At 43.7% G+C, this 25,285-nt stretch overlaps 1 protein-coding gene across 13 annotated transcripts in view; it reads right to left on the bottom strand.

The window, feature by feature from the left end:
* The window catches only part of TRIM9 (tripartite motif containing 9), a 554,912-nt gene that overhangs the window by 12,699 nt on the left and 516,928 nt on the right, over positions 1-25,285 (bottom strand). For 8 of the 13 annotated variants that reach the window (XM_069638942.1, XM_069638945.1, XM_069638938.1 and 5 more), the window contains 2 exons: positions 22,203-22,226; positions 3,566-3,869 (listed from right to left, as the gene is read on the bottom strand). In XM_069638942.1, coding sequence (XP_069495043.1) covers positions 3,566-3,869; positions 22,203-22,226 — 328 coding nt within the window. The remainder of the gene's footprint in view (positions 1-3,565; positions 3,870-22,202; positions 22,227-25,285) is intronic. The other 5 variants (XM_069638944.1, XM_069638946.1, XM_069638939.1 and 2 more) reach the window with 1 other exon arrangement.

Raw genomic sequence — 25,285 nt, 5'->3', positions numbered from 1 at the left:
CATATTCCGCTATACAGTGATGATAAATCTCTTAATGGGAGCAAACATGCTCAGCTTTCTTGTGTTTATCAATTTTTAATGTTGTATTATACATGTATGGAAATAAGGTACTGCAGCTGCTCAGAAAAAACCCTGTATTGTAATCTAGATGTTATCAAACTTTAATAGGTACAGTGTAGGCCTTCCCTCACCAGAACTCTAACCCCAGCCCCCCACCGTCTGTGACCATAGAGAGTTGTTAGCTGAGAACTGGGACACACATCCATTAGTGAGTTAATTGGGAAGCATTGGAAAACCATTGGCAACTGGGGTGCCTTTACCTTACTGAAGGGTGAGCAGATTAAAGCAGATAAGAATTAGCTGCTTTGCTGTAAGAGCAGTCAGAGGTGAGATGATAATAGAAAAGAGACAACAAGTGTATACCACCTCCTCAGTTGTGCATCATATACAAACGTACAAGAACAGCGACTAACCTCATGTGTGTGGTCCTTAGGTGTGTGAATAGGAGGAATTTGTATGATCAATTATTCCGAGATTGTTAATATGAGGAAATCCTGTGCAATGGGGTGACTACCTGGACATTTGGTGTCGAAAGCTGGCAATGGTGTAAATATCCGGCCCTCTTATGCCAATATCTGACATGTGATAGTAACACTTCTCATATCATGTGAATAATAAAACAAATGATGGCAATACTAGTCTAAGGCGACTGCCTAGTAAATGCCTATACAAACGCCCAAACTATCTTTTCCTGTGCATGTGTTTGTTGCTTTTGTAACGGGACAATGCAAACAGAAAGAGACACGTTCGGAGGAGCAAGAAGTCTTGTGTAGTGCTCTATGGTGCAGTGTCATAATCACTTCCTAGCAGAGCTCGTTTTGTTGTATGGAGATGGGTATATGTTCTCCTATGCTTATGTACACTTGGACCCGCGATTGCGCTGGCAGCCTGCCTGACCAAGGGGTTTTGTAGACAGACTTGCTAGCTAAAGATAATGGGCCTCATTATAAGTATGGCGGTACAGTAACAAGGGTGCCGGTAGTGCTACCGGCGCCGTTGCTACCGTACCGCCATACTATGAGTTGTGCTCGCGGGTCTCGCTCTGCCCGCCAGGTCGGACCTGGCGGGCAGTGCGGCACCCGTGAGCAAAACTCGTGAATGCACCGGTACCGTTATGAACGGTGCCCGTGCATCCAAGCTCCCCATTCCCATTCAGCCCTATGGAGCCGAATGGGGATGGGAAGTCCCTTATTACCGGCACCCGCGAATGGGCAATTACCGGGTCTGCCAAACTCGGCATGACCCGGTGATTGCCCATTCGCGGGTGCCGGATTTTTTCGCAAGTTTGGAGGTAGCCTGCCTGTATTACAGGCATGGCTACCTCCAAACTTGTAATGAGGCCCTCTCCTTATTCCTTATATATATCAAAAAGCCTGGGACAGGTTAAATTAATCTCTTACTGGTATCCAATAGCACAAGTTCAGAACCTCTTGACAACTATCGTTTTTGTTTCTGGAATGAAATAATAATGTCAATGGTGTCTCTTTATTGCGACACCTTCATTGAAATGTGTGCTATGGATGTGGCTGTGTTTTTTTAATTCCTGACTTTTCAAACAGTACCTTTGAATTTCCTTTTTTGTGGCTGTGGGGCGAGGGTGCACCACTCGTGTGGGGATGTTAACATTCTGTAGAGTATTTTATACCAACACTGGACACTTGCAAGGTGCCCCGGCAGTGCAACTTCTCACATTGAATACTGTCGCCTTCAGTCAACAAGAACTTGGAAGATGTGCAAGGGTACGGTAGTTTGACCTTGTTCTGAACAATTTTATTTTTTAATAAAAATGATAGTATTTAGTTTACAAAAATGAAACTTTTACAATCATATCATGACGTTTAACAATCATATCGTAAAACCAGTTATACATTTTGCATTTCATACATTACAGCCGGATGTTGTGTAATACTTACAAAAAGACCAATACATCAAATTCAATTGTATCCTGACGAAAAGGTACAGTTTTCCTTTCCATGCTGCATCAAATGACTTTCTAGGACTAGCCCACGCAATCAAGGTGTACAAGACAGAATGTTTCCATCTTTTTTCAGTGACATTGAACTAATGTTAGTAATGCTTTTTTAATAAGGTGGGAGGGTCTCATTTAGAAGTCTATTATACATTGTTTCTGTTTGTGTTGTATCGATTACATATTAATTGTTGAATGTAGTTCATATTGATAGAGTATGCCCTGTCGATTCAATATATGCTAAAAAAAACCAGGAGGTTATAAATAAAAAGAATAAACAACAAGAAAGTAAACCTGCAAACATTTGCCAGCCCTTATTTCCGGGGCTTATTTCCTGCACTCAAAAAAAGTAAGTATATCAAAACACATACAAAAAACAAGGGATAATTTAAAAGCAAAATAATAAACATGAAGTAACTTCTACAGGTATGAAACGTATGATTTACCCAATGCATTAAGAACAACAATGGTGAGGCAGATCGAATCCTTTGACCCTGTTGATTATGGGGTCAACCAGTTGATGAGGCATTTCCCCAGTTGATGAAGCTCACACTAGGTTCAAACCCTGGTCCCCAATCTATCGCAGGTGCACCCGATTTTTTTTTTTTTTTTTACCCGCAGCCAGCACTCCTGCAGAAAGTGACAGGCGTCTGAACCCCTATGTCTTTGAAAGAATGTCTATGCCACTCTCTTCTCCCACTCACAACACGCCTACGGGCCGGGCAAACGCACGAAGGTGCTGCTACCCCAGAGAATTGGCAAGGAGCCATCTAATGGTGAAATGATAAAACAGCATCTCAATAAGTCCTGTACGACCAGTATCGGAGATACGCTGCGGCCAAACTACAGTCGAGCTCTGTGAACAAAGTGGCTGACTCGGTCCATAAAACGCGAGATATGTACACACGCCCTTCTGCACATACTACTGCTTTTAGTCAATGCGTGGTTAGATCATTTAAATTCCTTACTCATTGCTTTTCCTTTCTATGAGTTTGTGATAGTTGGGCAGACATTTTATTATTTTCTCATTGTTTTGATGTATTCTTGTTTCAGAGTAGTATTGTGTTGAATGGTCTCCTTGGTTAGAAACAAGGCAGGCAATTAAATCACTAGAAGAAATAATGCATAATTTATCAGTACAAAACACAATGATAGACCAGCGACCTCATTTTCAGTAGGTAAAATGAACTGCAGTAAAACAAATGTCTGCGGACCGCTAATACAGTCCCCGTGCATTGTTTATGCCTCATAAATCTGCCTGCATGTATCTGAGAGAGTGGTATAATGCGTCATTTTACCATTTCCACTTCCATAAATTAAATTACTCATGGGGAGAATATGTTCACATAATGCCATTTTAAATAAATTGTGGCGGCTGACATTTATTGCCTTGTACCTTTTCGAGAAAGAGACCTCTGTAAAGCAGACCTGCGCATACTAGAGTCATTCTGATGCAGTCAATCACTCTGCTGATGTCTGCCGACAGGATCACGTGACTTCCAGTCATACGTGCCCTGCCGTAACACAGCAACCTACCTGTTTGTGTGCGAGTTGTTGTGCATGAACCAGCTCCTGTTGTTGTCGACGTACATGGCCCAGGCCTTATCATCTTTGCCTAACATCACATCCTTCACCACCTCGATGCGCGCCACGCCAAATGCCGGATCTGGGTGATTATCGTATCGATCGATTGTCAATTCCCAATAATGGATGCCTTTGGAAAATCCGGTTTTCCCCAGTACCACCCTGTCATCGTAGCTGTTGCAGGTTACTGTTAGGTTGTCGTTGGAAAATATAATATCGGAATGTGCAGAACCAGGGTCAAAAGCAAACCACGCCACTGGAAATAGAGAAACAAAGTGTTAACTTGCCTTATGTTCAAGTCCATGAAGCAAGTGACAGAGAGAATATAGATGTATATTGTATTTGGTATTTAAATATAGGATTTGTAATATAAATTTAAGATGTGTAGACCTTTAAAAATGCTGCCATTTGGTTACCTCAGGGAGCTTGATGGTGGGGGGTACATAAGAGTAAATGTGTTGATGACAACGTATCGATCACGTGATAGGAAATGAGTCAGCCATTTTGGCAGGAGGAGCTCGGTGTTGAACTCAGTTGGTTGGGGTCAGATCGGCCTAGTCTGCGATGAGCCATTGGTAACAAATATAAGCACATATCATTTTATTGTCTGAGTTCTCACTTCAGCATGGGTTTGATATGATAATTATAAAAAAATTGATTTATGGAGTGCTTGATGCCAGATTCCTCCATCTTGTAATCCCTGTAATAATTGGTGGCACTATTATTAAGCACACATGGTTTTCAATGTATTGACCGGAAGGAGGAAGATTGGTGGCGAAGAGCTGAATTGGCCAAATCTAGGTATTGGACCATGTCGCACAGCATCACCCTGTTCCCATAATGAGTATGTTGAGCTTGAACTATCGTCCGAGGTTTACGTGAATTATACCAATGGTCAAACAATCAATGTCACACCCACAGTTATGTAATGCAATGAAAAAAAACTGCTGCATTTTCCATCGAATTTCTATTTTCTGCAAAATCTTGTCTGAAATGGATAGAGATACTGGCCTCATCCAAATGCCACCAGCTCTCCATCAATCTCTCAGTTCAGACAGCCCACACACTAATGCAACCTAGAACCCAACTGGCCGAGATCCAGTTTTAACCCTCATTAAAAAAGAATTCCTCCTTGGCCATGGCCAATAACCCAATACAAACTTTGAATAATTCACTGATGCCCTTTTCACCATCTGCAGCCATTTCTCATATAAAGGTCAAAGTAAAATGAAAGGTAAAGACAATTGCTGATTACAAGAAATAATGCCAGGCAAAAATCACACTCGGAGAATGCCAATAACCACATCTCAAATCGAGACTTAGAGATGCCAAACAAGGGGTGTGTTGGACTATATTGGATAGTTCAAGGGGTTATTGCATTTGATATAATCATGAACTTACGTTGCAGCCTTATATAGCGTTACCACCCTTAAGTGTTTTAGTGGTACAAAGTGAAGAAGAGAGGGTTTTCTTCCCCATAGTAACTAAACAGTAAGAGATAATAACCAAGAGATAAAAGGGGCAGGAGGGGGCATAATAAAATAGGATGTACTGTGGGCGGGGCTACAAAAGAGAGAGGGGGAAGTAGGGGTGAATTAGGGAAGCCATTGGGGAAGGAGGAAGCAGTTGGAATGGAACGGGGGGCAGAGTAAGAGAGGGATTAGCAGGGGGATAGGCAGAGGACAGGGGAAAGAGGACTGATGTATACAAGACCCGTCCGATGAGGGAGCTGGAATCCGTGTACCTGGAGGTAGGGAAAGAGGGGTCCTTGCAAAAGGCAACTTTGAAAATCAGAGGATGTGAGTTTCAAGGGGCCATTGTAGCTCCTGAGAGAGAGACGGGACAGGGACAAGCTTTTTTCCTGAATTTGGAAGTGCCTAACAAATCATAGCCAGCTTTGGCTTTTCAGATTTCTTTTTGCCTCCTGGAGTGACTACGGGTACAATGGGCTAGTCTAGGGGGTGTAGATTAACAGCTTCGTAGGTATGCATCCACCGGGGACTTATAGTGTGCACACAATGGACTGCTGCACAAGAGAGTGACAAGTTGCCACAGACTGATGTAGTTTGGGTTTGAAAGGGACGTGTAAGCGCATTTGTGGGTGTGGGAATTGCAGGGGCAGAGGAGAAAGTACAGGGTTAACTTTCAGTGAAGTGTAGAGTCTGCAATTTCTTCTTGACATTCTGGAGGGTGTGGGCCGGCTTCATGCGCTGCGAACACGAAAAAACGTTTGAATTGTAATCTTGGCCGGCTTCATGCGCTGCGAACACGGAAGGACGTTTGAATTGTAATCTTGGCCGGCTTCATGCGATGCGATCATGGAAGGATGTTTGAATTGTAATCTTGTCCGGCTTCATGCGATGCGATCATGGAAGGATGTTTGAATTGTAATCTTGTCCGGTTTCATGCGATGCGATCACGGAATGAAGTTTGAATTGTAATCTTGTCCGGTTTCATGCGATGCGATCACGGAATGAAGTTTGAATTGTAATCTTGGCCGGCTTCATGCGATGCGATCACGGAATGAAGTTTGAATTGTAATCTTGGCCGGCTTCATGCGATGCGATCACGGAATGAAGTTTGAATTGTAATCTTGGCCGGCTTCATGCGATGCGATCACGGAATGAAGTTTGAATTGTAATCTTGGCCGGCTTCATGCGATGCGATCATGGAAAAACGTTTGAATTGTAATCTTGGCCGGCTTCATGCGATGCGATCATGGAATGAAGTTTGAATTGTAATCTTGTCCGGTTTCATGCGATGCGATCACGGAATGAAGTTTGAATTGTAATCTTGGCCGGCTTCATGCGATGCGATCACGGAATGAAGTTTGAATTGTAATCTTGGCCGGCTTCATGCGATGCGATCATGGAAAAACGTTTGAATTGTAATCTTGGCCGGCTTCATGCGATGCGATCATGGAATGAAGTTTGAATTGTAATCTTGTCCGGTTTCATGCGATGCGATCACGGAATGAAGTTTGAATTGTAATCTTGGCCGGCTTCATGCGATGCGATCACGGAATGAAGTTTGAATTGTAATCTTGGCCGGCTTCATGCGATGCGATCACGGAATGAAGTTTGAATTGTAATCTTGGCCGGCTTCATGCGATGCGATCATGGAATGAAGTTTGAATTGTAATCTTGTCCGGTTTCATGCGATGCGATCATGGAATGAAGTTTGAATTGTAATCTTGGCCGGCTTCATGCGATGCGATCACGGAATGAAGTTTGAATTGTAATCTTGGCCGGCTTCATGCGATGCGATCACGGAATGAAGTTTGAATTGTAATCTTGGCCGGCTTCATGCGATGCGATCACGGAATGAAGTTTGAATTGTAATCTTGTCCGGTTTCATGCGATGCGATCATGGAATGAAGTTTGAATTGTAATCTTGTCCGGTTTCATGCGATGCGATCACGGAATGAAGTTTGAATTGTAATCTTGGCCGGCTTCATGCGATGCGATCACGGAATGAAGTTTGAATTGTAATCTTGGCAGGCTTCATGCGATGCGATCATGGAATGAAGTTTGAATTGTATTCTAGCTTCCAGCGGGAGAGAGTGCAGATCTTTAAGAACTTAAGTGATTGCAATGTTTATATCCTGATATTGGTCGGGTGAGGGAATGCTTTGGGGGACACTATGAAAACGTGTCTTGTGAGGATGAGTTTTCTAGAAAAGGCTTTTTGCTTTTGTCAGAGAACAAATGAGGGAGGGAGGTACAGTTATTTACCCAATGAGACATAATTTGTGATACAACAGTGTCAGAAGGAAACATTGGTAAAATAGCTGCCATTCTATATGGGCTTCGAAAGGATGTGTGTGAAAAGGGGAAATAAAAAAAAGTGACATGGCATTATCACAGACTGTTAGTTGCACTCCTCGGACAGACTCTCACTACAGTCAATTTACTAGTCATTTGGTGAATGATCTATTTGAGATCTTCCCAAAGTGTTTACATTTACATTTTGCAAACCATGTCCCTCCAATTTGCACTATGGCTCACCACCGGGGAAGAGGGAAATCGATACATCCAGGAGGCAGATAAAATACTTTGGACTGGGCACAAATCATCAAATATCAGAATAAGCAGGGATGACAAGCAGGCATTAGGGTGCCCAGGGATCCAACATCATAATGAGCAAGCATCAGGGTGGAAAAGGATCCATAAACAGAGCGAGCAAGCATCAGGGTGGATAAGGAAACAACGCCAGAGTGAGCAAGCATCAGGGTGGATAAGGAAACAACACCAGAATGAGCAAGCATCAGGGTGGATAAGGAAACAACGCCAGAGTGAGCAAGCATCAGGGTGGATGGGGATCCAACCTCAGGGTGGATAAGGAGACAACGCCAGAGTGAGCAAGCATCAGGGTGGATAAGGAAACAACACCAGAATGAGCAAGCATCAGGGTGGATGGGGATCCAACCTCAGGATGGATAAGGAGACAACGCCAGAGTGAGCAAGCATCAGGGTGGATAGGGACCGAACCTTTGAATGAGCAAGCTCTAGGCTGGCTGGGGATCCAACATCAGAACATGTAAGCATCAGGGTGGAGAAGGATCCATGAACAGAATAAGCAAGCATAATGGTGTATATGGATCCAACATTATAATGTGCAAGCACCACGATGGAGCAGGAACTAACATCAGAATGAGCAAGCATCCGGCTAGTCAAGATCCAACATAAGAGTGAGCCAGCATCAGGTTGAACCGTGATCCAACATCAAAATCAGCAATCACCAGCATAGATAGCGATCCAACATCAGAACAAGCAAGCACCAAGGTGGATGGGGATCCAACTTCAGTATGAGCAAGCATCAGGGTGGATAAGGAAACAGCACGAGAATGAGCAAGCATTAGGGTGAATGGAAGGGGGAGGGGCGAGCTAAGAGCACAAGAATAAATAATGTAAACTTCTGCAAGAACAACACTAAGAATGTGCGAGATTCAAGGGAGTATTCGAGTCAGTCGTGTCCACAAACACAGTGTACGCTGCCTAGGTTCCACTGTTTGTTGAATGAAGGGCTAACGCTGGGTGGCTCTTGGAGAGTCTGGATTCAAACTGCTGGTGGCCCTCTTGTCCCAGAAGGTTGCAGGAAATAGAGGTCATTGCTGTTGTAAGAGGCAGGCCAGGAGCAAAGGAGGGTTCAGGTTGTTCTTTTGATGTGTTGCTTAAAGTATCACATGTGTGGTCTCTCGCGCCCTCGTGTACCTTTGCATCCCCTGCTTCTAGACGTTGCTTACCTTTGTTTAAGTTGCTGGGCTCTACTTTAAAAACATTTCATAGGAAATAAAAAGAAGTGTGGAAGTATGTTTAAGAGTGGGCTTGTATGGAAAACGGAAAATAATGCCGTTGTCTCAGGTTAGGGGTATAACATTGGTTTTCGGACTTGCCTAGTAAGGTACAGTGGATTTAGGAAGGTTGACAGCAAGGCAGGGAGGTGGAGAGTATTTTGGAAATTCGCCTAAATCAGGACACCCGCTTTCACCACTCACATCACCAGTTTCCCACTGGCCAATCTGCGCATTCCTTGGCATTTTCCTCCACCTACTAAATGCCCATGTGACGCCTATTGCCTTGGCCTTCTAGCCATGTTTTGCTCCACAGCAATTCCCCTGTTTGGTGCGAAAGAAATACTGTCACCACCAGAACCCTCTTAGTGCCCCTCCCCTTTCTAGTCCTCCGCCAATCATTTCATTATGGGAGTCCAGCAAGTCATCTTTTCCTGCTCCCCCATATGAGTTTTTTTCCCCACTGAAACCGCATAAATTACAGTACTTACATGATTAATTGTTTGGACAGCATCTCACCAAAGTGTGGACTTCCCAAGGGCAACACTATGCACAGTTTACTAGTACATTTGAGTACAGATAGAAAGTAGATGGGATGTGGAGAGGGACAATTAGCCTGTTGGTGGTGTTGGGTTTTCTACCACCTATTGACAGCCGCTAGCCATGCTAATCCCCATGGCCATTCCTGCCCACTACCTGCCCCTACTGGCCAAAACACATCCTCCTTGGATTTCTTTTAGCTAGCTCAAACAAGCAATCACATCAAACATTGTTCTGTGAAGGGCTTGCCAGTGTTATTTAAAAGCAGTCAACTGAGAGTTAAAGTCATAATTGCAGCTGCAAGTGCGCTACTCATGAAAAGAAATGTCTTCACCAGGTTTGCTTTCAGCCACTTGATTTATAAGAAGCATGTGTGTTATTTAATAGGTGGTCGACTCCTCACAAGTTGTCCAGACCGTGTCCACTCATTTGGAAATGTCCATTCTGTACCTTGAGAAAACCTTTGATAGCTTGGGATCTACATCAGCAGTCAGCTGCTGTTTTCCATTCATCACTGATTTAGGCCATTCTGCTCTCATTTTCTTTTTTGAATTATTATCCAGTTTCTTTTGTAAGAACTGTTCAGCAAATCTTTCATTAGGAGGCATGGCAACCCATTCAGGTGAATTGGGATGTGTCCAATCAAACTGATTTGTAATCAGTATGTGTGTTCTCATATCTGCTAAAAACAAGCATGGCCTTAGGCAGGGCTCAAACTGTATTACAGGTCTCTTCCGGCAAAGGGTTTCCCGCTGGGCCGACAGCTGTGCCCAGGAATGTCATCCTACGTTTACACCCATGCCAGGACACCCTTTTTAGCTCGGAGGGGATAAGGACAGAGAGGAGAAGAAGGGACAACCCCTTTATTGTTTATGTAAGTACTCTGAAATGTTCATATGCAATGTGCCCTCAGAGTGGCCTCACCCTTGTTATTCTCAAAAACTAGTCACAAATTTCAGAAGATCTACGGTTGCTAGGTAAAGTCCAAGGCCATCACGTATAATTGGCAAAAACTTAATTTCAGAGATTTGGCAACTCTGGCAGATGAACGTAATAAGAGTTGGCGGATGGTATCGAAGACCAATTTTTTCAGCAATATCTTTCTGGTGAAAAGGAAGGATTCGTGTTTTCGTCCAGTGCTCAATTGGAGCTCCTCCATCATTGTGTACTCTAGAAACATTTCAAGATGGAGACCATTGCACGGTGGAGAGCTGCTTCGGCCCGGTGGCTGTTAGTGTGTATGGAGCGGAGGGACCTGCAGCTCACCATTCATACTTCTCTTATCCCGGGACACACTCTACGCTTCCAGTGGTGCCATTGTACATTTACATTTTGCACCTTGCTCTTAGGGTTATCCTTTGCCGCATGATGTATCACACAATGTCTACGTTCAGTCGTGGGTTTCCTTAAAAAATAATTAGATTGTTAATATATTTAGATGACATTCTTATTACGGCACCGATCCTGATGACCTTTCAGAGAGATAGGGGGTCATTACGACCCAGGCGCTAATTGCGCCAACTTTACCACCATGGTGTAAACTACGTTTACACCATGGTGGATGGCGGATTTACCGCCCCATTCCAAGGTGAGTGGGGCGGTAAATCCCCATTTCCCATTTTCCCTTCCCCATTCCCATTTTTGCCCCATAGGGCATAATGGGAGTGAGGAAGGCGCTAATTACGCCACCGTAAATTACGGTGCCGTAATTAGCACCAAGGCGGTTTAGCGCCATGGATTTTAATGGCTGCTAAGAGCAGCCGTTAAAATCAGAATAGGCGTTAAGGGTTAACGACAGCGTTAACCCTTAACGCCTGGGTCGTAATGAGGCCCATAGGACCGTAATCGTTCAAGTACTTTTAGACACAGGTTTTTTGATAAACTGGAAAATAAATGAGAAATAAATCCTGTAGTCTCTTGCCTTCCTAATAGATTGTACCATGTCCAATTTACTGATTCAAGATCATTTATACCAATAAGGAAATAGTGCCTGGCCACCACAAATGATGACTTTGAGACAATTAACGAGGGTTGTAGGACTTCTGTCACCCTCCATTCAAGCAAGCCTCCCAGGCCCAATGCATTAAAAGGCCTTTTATGGCTAAAAGAATCAGCATCTACTAACAGGTCCGGATTACTCAGACTGGGTCTAAATGTTTTGACAAGCAAGAGAAGCATTCCAGTGGCAGTTCAAGGGCATAGAACCTTGAAACGGAGAAGACATTTTCGACTCGTACCCAGGTCTTCGCATATTGCTTATACATTTGCAGGATCCTTTGCAGTTCACACATTTACGAAGGACATGCTCCACTGTGCAATCTGACTACTAACGGGCAAACTTTCATTAGTGTGGTATATGTACAAGTAGGAGGGACCAACTAAACGTTATCAGAACTAGCGAAAGCATTCTGGCAATTTTGCCATCCCAGATAACTGAACAACACAGTGGCGGCTCGGTGCTCTCACCTCTCGATAGTTAAAGCCAACGGTAACCTCCACACGGAATATTTTCTGAGATTACGGGATCTCTAGGGCCTATTCTGTATAGCTCTCTTAGTATCCCCCCTCGGTGCTCTGATCTCCCGCTTTTTAGTTGGAGACCAGATACTGTGGCTATGGCCACCTATGCATTTTTGAAGTTTGGGCACCAGGAGCCACTCTTGAGTGTCTATGCTTTGAAATCATCTTATTTGTTGTCCAATTCCAGAAAGGGACAATTGTATTGATACATCAAGATTGGCTTGGTATCCAGAAAATGCAGAATTTATCCATAGACTGTCGGGCTCTTCTTCGTCTTTTCCAACACTTCTAGAGGGTTCAAACAACACATGTTAACCTTGGCTCTTAGCTGATGATCTTATTCACATGGCGTTCTTGATTTCTCAGATAGATGGAAGCGTGCAGGAATTTTACAATCAGCTTTGAGTTTCATCCAGAAAAATTTGGTCAAACATCTCAGCGTGGACCACCAAGGTTAGCTGACGTAAATAACAATGAGAAACATAATTTCCAGCAAATATTGTTTATGTAATAAATGTTCTTGCAGAGGTAGCAAAAAAATATTTTTTTCAGACAGAAAATATGTAAATGTCTGCAATTTTAATCAATCAGGATTTAATTGGAGATTTCCTGTGGGTGAACATCCTTTGGTATGCTGATTGTTGAAATGTGTTAGGGGGAAGACCCCTACACTTTCAAAATATTCCTGCCTATGGAATATGTGACAATATATACCATGCCGGGCCTTAAAGGGGGTGTGTGTGTGGGGGAGGAGGGGAAAGTAATGTAGGAACCAGGGGCAATCCTGCTGCTCCGCCCATTACAATGGAAGCCTGGGATAGGTGGCTGTCACACTCAATCACCTTGTGCTACTGGCCCTTAAGTGCCAGGCTATTAGGCAGGTCTATGCAAAAAGGACGAGCACACTCGTCCTTGGCACTTAAGGGGTATGGATCGCTCTGGAAGGCAGCGTTTACTGCCACAACCCGGTAGATGCAGATTCAGCAGGAATTACCTATGGGTAATTGAAAAGCATGGTTTATCAACTTTCCATGGGTACTGCAGTCCATGAGCACAGCATAGAACAGTTGCCGCCATGCCACCTCTCTTTCGTGAACTCTGCATGTGAGTTTCACAGTGTATGTGTAACAGTTCCAACATGGCGGAACGGCATACTAAAGACTTAGTCCATGAATAGAGTGCCCTGTTGAAAAAATATTAAACACACCTGCAATTGTACTGCATAAGCAATCCCGAGTTAGGAACAATTACCAAACACACCTGCAAGGCACAGGAAGTAGAGCAAGTCAGGGGAGGGTACAATGCTTTACAAAAGCCTGGACAGATCGATCGGGGGTGTGGGTGTTGGGAGTAGTGGAGTGGCAAGGTGTTGGTAGGTAGAGGTGCAGAGAGAGTTAAAGGTACAGGCAGAGGTGGTGGACTAGAGTAAGATGAAGTTGCAGCAAGAGGTGGACATGCAAAGTGAGCTAAAAGTGCATGAGGAGGTAGAGGTCTGGAAAGAGCTAAAGGTGCAGGAGGTGGTGGTGGTGCAGAGAAAGTGGATGATTCGGGAGGAGGTGGAGTTACAGAAAGAGTTGCTAGTGCAGGAGATTGGAGAGTACAGACAAGGTTGGAGGAGATGAATAACAAGGGGCAAAGGATTGGACCCAAGAGATTAGAGATGGAGAACAACAAGGGGGAGAGGATCGTATTGAAGAGGTTGAAGGAGACAAAGAATGGGGAGAGCATAGTGCAGGGGTTGGAGGAGGAAAACCCTGAGGTCGAGTGGGGCATACAGGAGAGGTTGAAGAAGGAAAACCATCAAGGAGGAAGAGCTGGTACAGAAGAGACCTGAAAGGAGGACGGAAAGGAGCTGGTAAGGAAGATGGGTCTTAAATGATGGTGAGAAGGAGGAGCTGGAAGTAAGACATGTAGATAGCAGGAACATGGCTGGAGGAACAGGGCAACATCAGACATTAAGCCAGTGCTGGTCTACCAGTTGTCTAGGAGAAGTGGGAGGATGAATGACCTTGTGGAAGAACAGTGGGGAGCTCAGCCAAAAGATGAGTTGAGACATAGAGACAGGCCCACAAGCATGAGTTAGTGTTAGATCCAAGAGTAGCAACGTGAGACAGGCTTGTATAACAGGCGTAGGTCCCTGAGACAGTGATGCACCGCAGATCATGACCAAGCACCTAAAGACCCTTCTGCCCTACCTTATCTCTGGGAGATGCTGTGGACCGTGCTGAGACAAACTTTAACAAGTGTGTTTGCTTCACCTGAGAAGTGCTGCCAAATTAGAGGTTTCACGTATTCGCCAAGGTGGGGGAGGGACATCCTTTGACCAGTAAAAGTTCTGCATCAAAGACTGAGGTATTATGGGTAGGGATCTGGAAAGAAAATATCTGTAGGGAGTACTAATCTTCTGGAGGCCAAGAAGAACAGACCTGCCAGTTTACTTAGACGTTGCTTTGCAACCCAGTTACATTTGGGCAGATGGCAAGAGATGGCCTGAGGACTCTAATGCCTGGAAGAAGCTTACCAAGGGTTTAGGGAGACTGGCAAACCTTACTGTGCAGACTTGGCATTTCCCTGTATAGGCATTTTGTTTTCATCAACAGCATCCTCAGTAGAGAATTGTCTGAGCCATACAGAAGAAGGCTGCTAGGGAGATGCACCTCTATGGATGTTGTATTTTATCCCTTGTCTAAATCATTTCCCGATCAGGACCACTTTTATTGTGAACCCCAAAATAAAACACCTACATTCTAAATCAATACTTGCTTGCTTGGCTGTGTTTTGCCTATGTCTTTGTGACAGATGCCAATCTGGGTTTTGTTTTCATTTCCCAATGTGCCCAACAATGAACAGACATCTTTATTTATTTATTTATTTATTTATTTATTTAATCATTTATATTTATATAGCGCGCAAGCAGCCCAGGGGCATTGAGGCGCTGTTACTGCAATAACTTAGTTACATGGTACAGGCATGATAGCGATTGTTGACACATTATGAATACAACAAGACATCATACTGTTGTTACAGATATTGCATTTGGTCATATAATACAACATACAGGAAAAGTATTTGTGCTGATGTATCTTGCCTTATGTGAAGAGGGTAGTTTTCAGCGTGTTGAGGAAGGTGGTGAGGGAGGCCTCACCTCGGATAGTGGGTGGTAGGGCATTCCAGTGAGTGGGCGCGAGATAAGGGAAGCTGGATCCGCCCGCTTTTACTCTTTTTACTAGTGGCACAGCGAGCATGTTGGTGTATGGTGATCTAGTTGGCCTGGTAGTGGAGACGGGGTGGATCCTTTGTGAGAGGTATGCAGGAGCAGCGAGGTAAATGCACTTGTGGGTCAGTGTTAGGGCTTTGAATACGATCCTTTCCTTTATTGGGAGCCAGTGGGCTAGTTTTCTGGCCTCAGAGATGTGTTCTCTTTTAGCAATGCCTTGGGCTGCCTGGAGAGCATTGTTCTGTATTACTTGTAATCTCTCTAACTTTGTATTGGAGGTTCCTAGAAAGAGTACGTTACAGTAGTCTACCCTAGAGCCGTGATGGCTCTGGCTATGTTGGTGCAGTTCTCTCTGGAGAGAAAGGGTCTGACTGCGTTGATAAGTTTGGCATGATATGCAGCTGTGGAGGCTATTGCGTTGACTTGTCTATCCATGGATAGGCTGGAATCCAGGTAGACTCCCAGAATTTTGACAGAATCGGAGACCGGAATTTTAATGGAATCAATGGTGAAGTGGCTGAATTGGGCATCTAGATTTTTTAGCGTTTCGGGGGAACCTACCAGGAGGAGTTCTGTCTTGTCAGAGTAGAGGCATAGTCTGTTGTCTGCCATCCAGGCTTGGATGGTGTTGTAGAGGTTGTTGAGGGTCAGGGAGTCAGTGTTATAGTTACCTGTGAGAGTGAGGAGGATCTGAGTGTGTCGGCGTAGTTGGTGTAGGAGATACCCATGGCGTCGAGGATGAGGAAGAGGGGTCGTGTAAAGATGTTGTATAGGGTGGGGGAGAGGCAGGAGCCTTGGGGCACCCCACAAAGTATAATGATTGGTGATGCGGCGGCTAGGTCAGAGAATACTTGCATGGTTCTGTCTTGTAAGAAAGAGGTGATCCAAGCTGTGGCCTCTGGCTAGAATTTGGCAGTGGAGGAAAGGTGGTGGCATAGGACGGAATGATCCACGAGGTCGAAGGCCGCTGATAGGTCGAGGAGTAGGAGAAGTGCTGGTTTACCCATGTCTCTAGCATCGTCCATCTGGTTTTTCAGGTCAAGTAGGGCGGTTTCGGTCCCGTGTCTGGGGCGGAAGCCAGATTGGCGGAGTCCAAGGAGTTTGTTCTCTTCAATGAAGTGTTGAACCTGCAGGTAGGCTGCTTTGTCCAATATTTTGAGGATTTCTGAAATCTTTTTCAGCTAAGAAGCTTCTTTAATGTGTCCCATAATGTTCTGTAGAGTTTCTGACATTTGTGTTTTAGATCCTAGAAGTGGAGTATTTAACACTTCAGAGGCTTCTTTCCATATTTTGAAACAAACCAAGACGACTTTGGGACTTATTTAATTTGTGACTTGTTTCTGATGGAATCCATGAGAGAGTATTTGAGAACATCCATTCATGATCTATTTGTTTCATTCTGCAAACCCTAAACCCCTGTTTCAGCCTAAGCTAGTTAGTCTAAAGAGGCCATGAATGTGGGTGTGTCAAAGGAAACTAAAAGCAAAAGTACCAGCATTTATGAAGACTCTGCCACCTGGCAATTGCGGCAAGTGGTGAAGTATTTATAATTGCCAGTACATTTGCTTTATGTTTCCGAGCGAGCCGGTGAGAAACTAAAATCGAAAGTATCAGTATTTATGAATACTACGTTGCCCACTGGCGAGCGGCGTAGTATTTAAAATTACTGTTTTTTTCGTACATATTTCCGTGCGAGTTCATGAATATAGGATTGCAGCGGGTGGGGTAAAATGGAATAAAAATGTAAAGGCAGCACTCACCAGAAGCATGCTCTTCAGCTGCAGCCTGCCAGCATTCTCTGCTCTCTAGCAGCAGTAAGCAAAAGCTCTCAGTAGGGGGCTTTTGTTTGATTAGTGCCCTGAGAGCAGAGCTTAACATGAACAGAGAAGGCTGCTTCATTTCACAAAATGAATGCCCCCAATGCTAAAAAATCCAGACTTTGGGGCTCATTTATCACAAATTTTACAAAGGAACTTTAAAAACTAATATTTTTTTATATATATTTTTCATTATGGCCCATCTTTTTAAACCATCACATTTTTGAGTGGACTACCCCTTTAATGGTATAGAGGTGAGTACTTTCCCTGCTTACCCTCGTTTCATCTAGAACTGGTTATGGACCAATCTCAATCGCTTTTCTGAACCTGGATGTATCAGGTGTTTGGGTTCCTTCATTCCTTTTGATTTAGTCTTGGCACCATGTATTGTGTATTATTGTTTGTACAACCCTGTGCCAGGGTTGTGTTACCACCCCTGAACCCAAATCTGTCATTAAGCCAATATTTGAATTACTTTCACGACCTATATGAAAGAGTAGGTGTGCACTGGATTCAGTGTTTCTATCCCTAGTCTGGAGGATGGTCGCTTCTGCCTTATTCAGAAGAGCCATGTGATGATGGTGCTGGGCACTGATAGCATAGAGGATTTGCTGGATTCCCGCACTGGAAAACAAGGCACATAAAGAGGCATGATTGGTGAGGACGACAAAAGTGAAAGGGCTAAAGGGAGTTGTAGTTTTTCTATCACAAAGAAATGGTTTTATGATCTTGTTTGAAAAATAAAGAAAAGAGAAATGCATCATACTCGCCTCTGGGCCATTAATATAATCACGACTGTCTGTTGTAATTTTACTAGGACCAATCGGTATTACCTAACTTTCGTGTCTGGATCAGATTTACCTTCTCACTTCCAGGTCAGAGCATTACTTTTTGATACAGTGGGTCCATATGTTTATGGTTTGTGTTTTAAGCAGATCACGACACCCCTGCTTAAATGTGTACATTGATGATCGGGGCAAAGGGGAAATGCGGGATGTTGTGAAAGGAGAACTGCGAGCTGCGGTGACAGGGATTCCTCCCATTACTCCTACCAATCCTTATCTTCAACCCAAAGAGCATGATTGTTACTCTTATAAACTTCCACTGCAAACCAAATAGTCCTTGTAAAGGAAGAAAACTAAGAAAGGTGTAACGGCAAATATTTGGCCCTCATGAGATTCCTGGTATCCTGCCGGTATTAACAACGGAATTCCGGGAAACGACCCATACCGTCTCTGCTGCCCGATATCCCGGTATTACCGAGATATTATGGGCAGGGGGGATGTCGGTAAATTCCAATTCCGGAATTACTGGCACCAGCATTACCGGTGCCAGTGATTCTGGCATTTCTTTGCCAGTAGGGGCTTGAGCTACAGGCAGGCCAGGCCTGCTGGGAGATCCATGGCCCCTTTGGCAAACTCGGGTTTCCCCAGTCCGATAAAAATCCTGGTGCCGGTTCTGCTGGCAATTTTCCCGGTATTTCTACCAGACCGAGGACCGAGTAATGAAGCTGAAATTTCATTGAAGTGTCCCATTTACCTTTTATTCTTAAGTGAGAAGCAGTACATAATTGGAACCTGAATCTTTGCAATAATATTTCTTGACAAATGCTTTTTTTAAGTGCTAAAGGGGATTGTTGCATAGCAGTAGCACTCAGATCCGACTGAAGATGTGTGGGGGCTCATGTAGATCCATTTCTGGGGGCCTCCAGCTTGCAAAGACCCATCAGAGCCAACGGTGTGGTGCATATATTATAAGGAAGATATTTCCAGATGCAAACTCCAACAGGGAATTTCACTGGCTATATTACTGCGGTTGCATAATATGAGCTGTAGGGGATGCATGGTATCACAAGCAGAGACTGACACAATGTGTACACGTTTTAAAACCTTTATTTAAATGGTTGGGATTGGGAAAACTCCTATTCTGCCCAATAACTTAGATGGGAGTAATCTCGACTATCAAATAATAAATAATGCAGTCCTAGTGGAGTCTGTCAAATCGAAATGGCCTAGGCAAAAACGTAATGGCTGCCCTGTCTCTTGTACAAAAACCGTGAAAAGGATAAAGGTCTACAGAAAGGAAAATTCAGTGTTCAAATGAAATTGTGGTTGAACCAGCTCTCCTCCCCACGTTAGGCCTCAAGGAGTAAGGAGATGTTTGTAGGCAGGATGAGACACTCTGGCTCGGTTTTCAACACAATATAAATATATATTACAAAAAGCCATGGATCGAGGCTCGTCTGGCCTTCCACGCTCGAGACTCTTTCCTCCAAAATAATGTCTTATTCAAAATGTTTCCGAAAGATCCCCCTCTGCCAGGCTCAGACCTTTCACTACACAGTTCTTTTAGAACTCCCTCTGTCGGGCTCAGATCTCCTACAATAAAGTTCAACACAATTTGCAAGGGGGCTCCTTCCCCAAACCTATTTCACTTCACGTCTCCCTCTGTTCGGCTCAGACCATTCACAATAACTTTCAACACAAACTTCGGGTCTCCATCTGTCAGGCTTGGATCACTTTCAGATATCGAAGACTTTAAAATGTGCGTCGATTATTTGTCAGACCACTGCTGGACCACTTTGTCTCAAAGTTCACTATGTTACTTTCACTCTTCCTTTCTCTAGGGATTAATCTTCTTCCTTTTACTTTTAATGTTCATTCCCTTTCTCACTTTAAACAAAGTACCTTTCATGGAGACTTTTGAGTGGGTTACTTCCTTTCACCGGACTACTCTGTTACTTAGTATCGCTGATTTCCCAGCTGTTCTTTACATCAAAGTTCATTTACAGGTCTGCCTTTCCTCGCTTCTCATCCACACATGTGCAGCCTTCCCTTGTGATATGATGTAGCTACTTAGTTCATTTGAACACACAGTGGTCTCTCAGGTCACTTGCCAACTCACCGGCTTTGTGCATTTCTTTCTTGTTTGGTGTTTTCCGATTTTTGAGTAATGGTTAGTACCACAGGCTTGACCTTGCCTCCCCAACTCTGCCGTTCACTCGGGAGGGTCGCTGGCATCCTTGAAATACAATGCAATCATCACTTGTCGGATCTGGCCTTCTCCACGCATCTTTTGCAGCCTGTCGGAGGCAACAACCTCCAATAGGGAAGCCCTGGCGTTTTCAGGCCGCTGCTCTCATCCCTTGGTATATTGCTCTGCTCCAGTAGGTGTGCCTTCATCCCGGAAGTTCTGTTCATTCTGTTTTCCGACTTACTCAGTACGTCTATGGTTTCTGCCTTTTATTTGTGTGAGGAGAGCTAATTGGTATAGGTGTATGCACTTAGGATTAAGTGCCTGACTTTGCCTGACCCGATTAGCGGGACATGGCCAGTACGATGTATGCAAGTCAGTGTTGTTATTCTCAGTCATCTTCTTGCTCGGTCCAGTGTTTGTGTAAAAAGAGGGGGTGGGGGAGTTGGGATCTCAAAGCATCCTAAAACATAGGATGAGTTCGATAAACATGCCGTGTCTCGCAATCGGCTATCTCACTCTCAATCCCCGAAGACCCTTCACCCAGGTGATCCTCCCGCACTGGTCCACCCCTAGGGTCTGGATCCAAAGGTGATGTCCGTGCCCTGACCAGCTGAGACAGAGATCTCCAGGGACTACCGGGTGAGACACCCTCTGGTTTCCCACAGAGCCCAGCCTTGAACTTAATTATTCCCAAAGCATATTCACTGCCAGAAAACAAAGAGCAGGAAACAGGGTAAAACATGGATGTGATAAGTTAACAGCTTAGCCGGCAAGTACACATTTAAAGTGACACAGCCTTTGGTTTGTGAAGACTGATGCTTCCTTAGCGTTTCAGTGCATATCATCAACCCCACATTGTGGCTTCATTCTGTGCCAAAATCTGAGCTGCAGGGTATCGCATTGCAGGTGTATTCACCTCTGCAGAGCAGCACAAAGAAAGTCAGTCCACTGGGAGCTGAAACCCTAAATGACTAACTATGAAGCTTTCTTTTTCAGAGCCACAAGGGACTAGAGGTGTGGGGGCCCATTTCAACTGAAGAATGTCACAATGGTTACCAACGCACAGCCAATTGTGGGAGTAAATGTTGCAGTGTTTTGTCCCTTTTACTAATGCAAGCTCACATGGTCATCCTAATGTTCAAAGGAAAATCCTTCCCGCACTGTGGGACAATTTCTGCATGGAAAACGCATCTAATGCTTAGCTTTTCAAAAGAGATGTATTGGACAATTTTCCGAGTTTTTAAACTTTAATAGTTTTCACATCTTTGCACATTATTCAAGACAACGACCAGTGGAGATTGCATACCACAACATGTATATGTTTCAACCACAGGGGTGACCATCAGGGGACCGTGGTAATACATTTTGTTTAATTACACGGTGCACATCATGTGTGCACCGAACGGCGTCGTTCATACAGGGCAGCAGTAGAATATGTCACGGTTTCCTCTAACGGGGTGTCTCATATTTTTTCTTTGCACAGTTATGCCATGGATAAACAAAGTGGTCGAAGTGGGTGAGAGCGGTTGGCAGCAGTGCTTCTCTACTTTAAAGAAAAAAAAGGTTTTACTGTTCCTATACTTTTATTTTAAAAAGTAACAGTTCATTAATGGTTTAGTTTTAAAATAAAAGTGTAGGAAGATGGTGAAAATTGCACTTAAGTCCACTGCACTGAACATTCCCTTAAATAGCAGGTGTGTTTGTTTGGGGGTTTGGAATGCACGTGGGAGGGGGCGTGGTGATGGGGTTTCTCGGGGGGGGAGGGCAGAGGCAGGACAGCAGGGAACATAGTTCCACTACTTCTTTTCATACACTTCAACCACTGCATAAACATGCTCAATACTTTCCACATTTCTAAAAGAAGATATAGTGAATACATGCAAGAATGCAAAGGTAAACCATTTTTTTAAATCAATAAACCAAGTAGTTTTTTCCATTCTAAAAAACCGTGCTAGAGTCACGTGAGAGTTTTTGCATAGCAGAGGAAATCACCACAAAAAGTTCCTGCATCATACCGCAAACAACCTCAAACATTGCTAAACACTCCATTCTGAAAGGCTGGTAGCGTACCATTGTACTTCAAAAAGGTTTTGGACACTTTCTATAACCTACAATCCTTTGCTCTGAATAACAGCGCAAGAAATGAGAAGGCGTTGCACTTATTTCCTGATTCAAACCAGACAACTAAACTTTGGTTTAAAACTTTATTAATAGATTGTGCCATACCTGCCACCAGTTTTTTAATGTCAACTGTTGTCATTCCAAGGAAAAGCATGAAAGGAAAAACAAAGGCAGAAAAGGGACACTTTGTAATTGCTGATATTCTCGTGCAGTGAGTGATACATGGATGAATGATTGAATAACACATGAATTGAGGTGAGTGGTTCCCAGACATTTGGTGGGTAAATTTCAACTGCATTGATAATTGTACAAGGGCTGTGGGCCAGTAGCTACATCGTAAAGAGGTTCCAATGATAGAAACATAGGTGGGCGCCCTTTGGACTCCACATACTATGCTTCCACAGGGTACAGTCAAGGAAGACATATTGTTAGAATATAATAATAACATGCATTGTCCTTAGCCCCAAGCAAATCCCTTTTTTGCGATTAAAAACCTATTCTCTTAGTAATGTTCAAAAAGGGGTCGCATTTGTCAGTCGAGTAAAACAAAATGGAAATGTGTTTGTGGCTTTTTCTGTCAGCCATTACAAGAAAAGACTGGGTCCGGGTAGAGTGCATGTTTTAGCCGCCTGACCTTCACTGATAAACCTAGGTTAAATAACATTAAAGGGAGGTCCTCCCATTCAGCGAAGAAAATCTATTTCAATATGGTTGCATTCTCTTAGCTTAATGCTATGTAAAGACTGACTGCACTAAGCAGAGGTTAGTTACATATGATATGGCATTTATAACGCGCCTATACACAAGTGTGACTATGAACATTATGACACATACTAAGTCATAGTGTTCAGCCCTTCAATTTTTGTTAAAAGCATGAAAGGTATCTTTTAAAGGTTGTGCAAATAGGGTGACCATTGTTAGACCGAAAGGCAGACAGGTTTTGTGTTTAAGGACCACAAACACAAGTCACTGTCCGTGAACTGCTGGATAAAAGATGTAATTAAGCCATAAGCAAAGTAGAGACTCTTGACATAGCAATAACATCTGTTGAATATTCAATTTGTCCAGCCCTCTGGGGATTAGGTGTATCATTGTGTATGTAGTTTGTACATATTTGTGTTATTTTCTTCTGCAAATGAATAACAAGTGACCTACGTTGATGCAGGTTCCGTTCTTGTATAAGAAGTCACATGGTGAACCATTCAGTCACTTCACTTCTCCACTCTCCATGAAATACTGTGCTCTTTTTGCTGCGTTCCTTGTGGGGTAAGTCATCACGACCATAGCCTGGAAAAGTGGTCTCTCCAATTACATCCCTGAATGGAAAACATGTATAGCCTCATTGCGAATGAGATGGTGGTGGGCGAAACCTGCGGAAAACATCCTTTCAACAGGATTTATCGCCTCTGCCTCATTCTGATCACCCCGATGAACCGATTACTTGATGGAGTTTCCTGCTGTGTGTGAGAAATTCTAAGCCTATCCACAATGATTGGTACTCAGATTCCTGCGTAAAGGCTGGTTTTCGAAACAAGGTGAGTGCATTTCTTTACACGAAGAAGGCACAAGCCATCTGTAGGAATCCACAGCAAAGATGGCCGGCATTGCATATAACCCACAACAAAGATGGCTGCCATTGCATATCTCTGTCACGCAGAATGCAAGACCAAAGCAGTTTGACCGCATGCAGAAGTAACAGGCATGGAAATCCGCAGTTCACAAATATTCCTCCTGCCCTGCTCTTGCACTGCATCATTTGGTGCCTCATGAGAGTTCCTCAGGAACAGCCACCACAGAATAAGGGGGTAGGAGTCCGGCTCTTTCCGAAGGATTTTCAGCCGGAACAAGAATTAGGTAAGTCTGTAAACAGGTCTGTTGTTAACTTGCCAGTATCTTTTGGACATGAGGTACAAAATTACAAAGGTTTAAATGTAGGCAAAAATAGCTCTGCTGTCATATGTACACATTTCAACTTAAGTGTGTGAAGTGATCTGCACTTTATATCTCAACTGTACATGTATGCGTAGCTCTATAATGTTTACCAAAGTTTGTACTCTCAATTCTAAACACCATGCAATTGGACACGCCAAAAATGTTCTGAGTAGCTAGACTAATTACTCATTATGTGTCCCCCAGATACTTTGGACTTTAACTCCTATGATACCTAGCTAGCATTTTACATGGGGAAAAGTAATGGGATTGGTAGAAGTCCAAACATCTGGAAGGCTGCATAATGAGCAACCATTTTGCAATTAAATAATAATTGCAATATAACGAAGTACACATCTTCATCTGTATATTAGTATGAGAGTTGGGCTCAGTAGCATTCAAGCTTCTAAGAACACTCGTATGCCACCAGGGAGTCGGAGCTCCCGCGTCAACCCAAATGAATCAAGTTTGGTTGTCTATCATGTGTGTAATGTGATATCAGCTCATCTATATCCTCACCAATGAACTTTATCAAATTAAATTATTTCAGAATATTTGATTGACTCTGAGTCCAGTTTTCTGACTTCAATAGACTCTGGTGTACATGTGTTATGTGCCTTTGAACCTAAGACCGGTAAGCTCTTGCCTAAATCTTAAGCGCTAAGGGTGCTATATTCGTCCTGAAATCCCATATGAAATCATTGTAGGCTTGGCCCACCGCAGCACTTAAGTGGTTGCTCTAGTGCGCTGGGTCGTTCTTTGTCATGCAGATGGCTAGACTTTGGAGCAAGCTTCCTGATGCCGACGAGACATGAAATATAGAATGGTTTTCCATAAAAAGGTCAAACTGCTACTCTTCTAGTACTTTTAAACCACCCCCTTCTTCCCGAGGCTCTAGAATTTTTCAATCGATACCCACGGGTCGTTAGCACATTATCAAAAAATCAGAAATAAAACCAATCATTCAGATCTACCAATCAAAACATACTTGATAGTGTAATGAAATATAATACAGATGTCCTGGCTCATTGAAAGAAAACCTGCTCCTGGCACAGTCAACCACTATCCAGCAGATTAGGTCATGCGAAACATAGTCTCATCAGTTTACATCTGGGCTCCAAAACTTAAGTCCAACACTCAGCGAGTGGCGGTCTCTTCGCGAATCTCTACAGATGTTCCTGGCTCTCTTGTGAATAGGTGCGGTCATGGACTTCAATCTCCCCTTGGAGTGGACCCTTAACTCTTCTCCACCTCCCAAA

The sequence above is a fragment of the Ambystoma mexicanum genome, chromosome 14, assembly GCF_040938575.1.
Source record: "Ambystoma mexicanum isolate Mex_15411 chromosome 14, UKY_AmexF1_1, whole genome shotgun sequence".
NCBI classification, from domain to species: domain Eukaryota; kingdom Metazoa; phylum Chordata; class Amphibia; order Caudata; family Ambystomatidae; genus Ambystoma; species Ambystoma mexicanum.
This window is presented reverse-complemented; position numbering and strand designations above follow the sequence as displayed.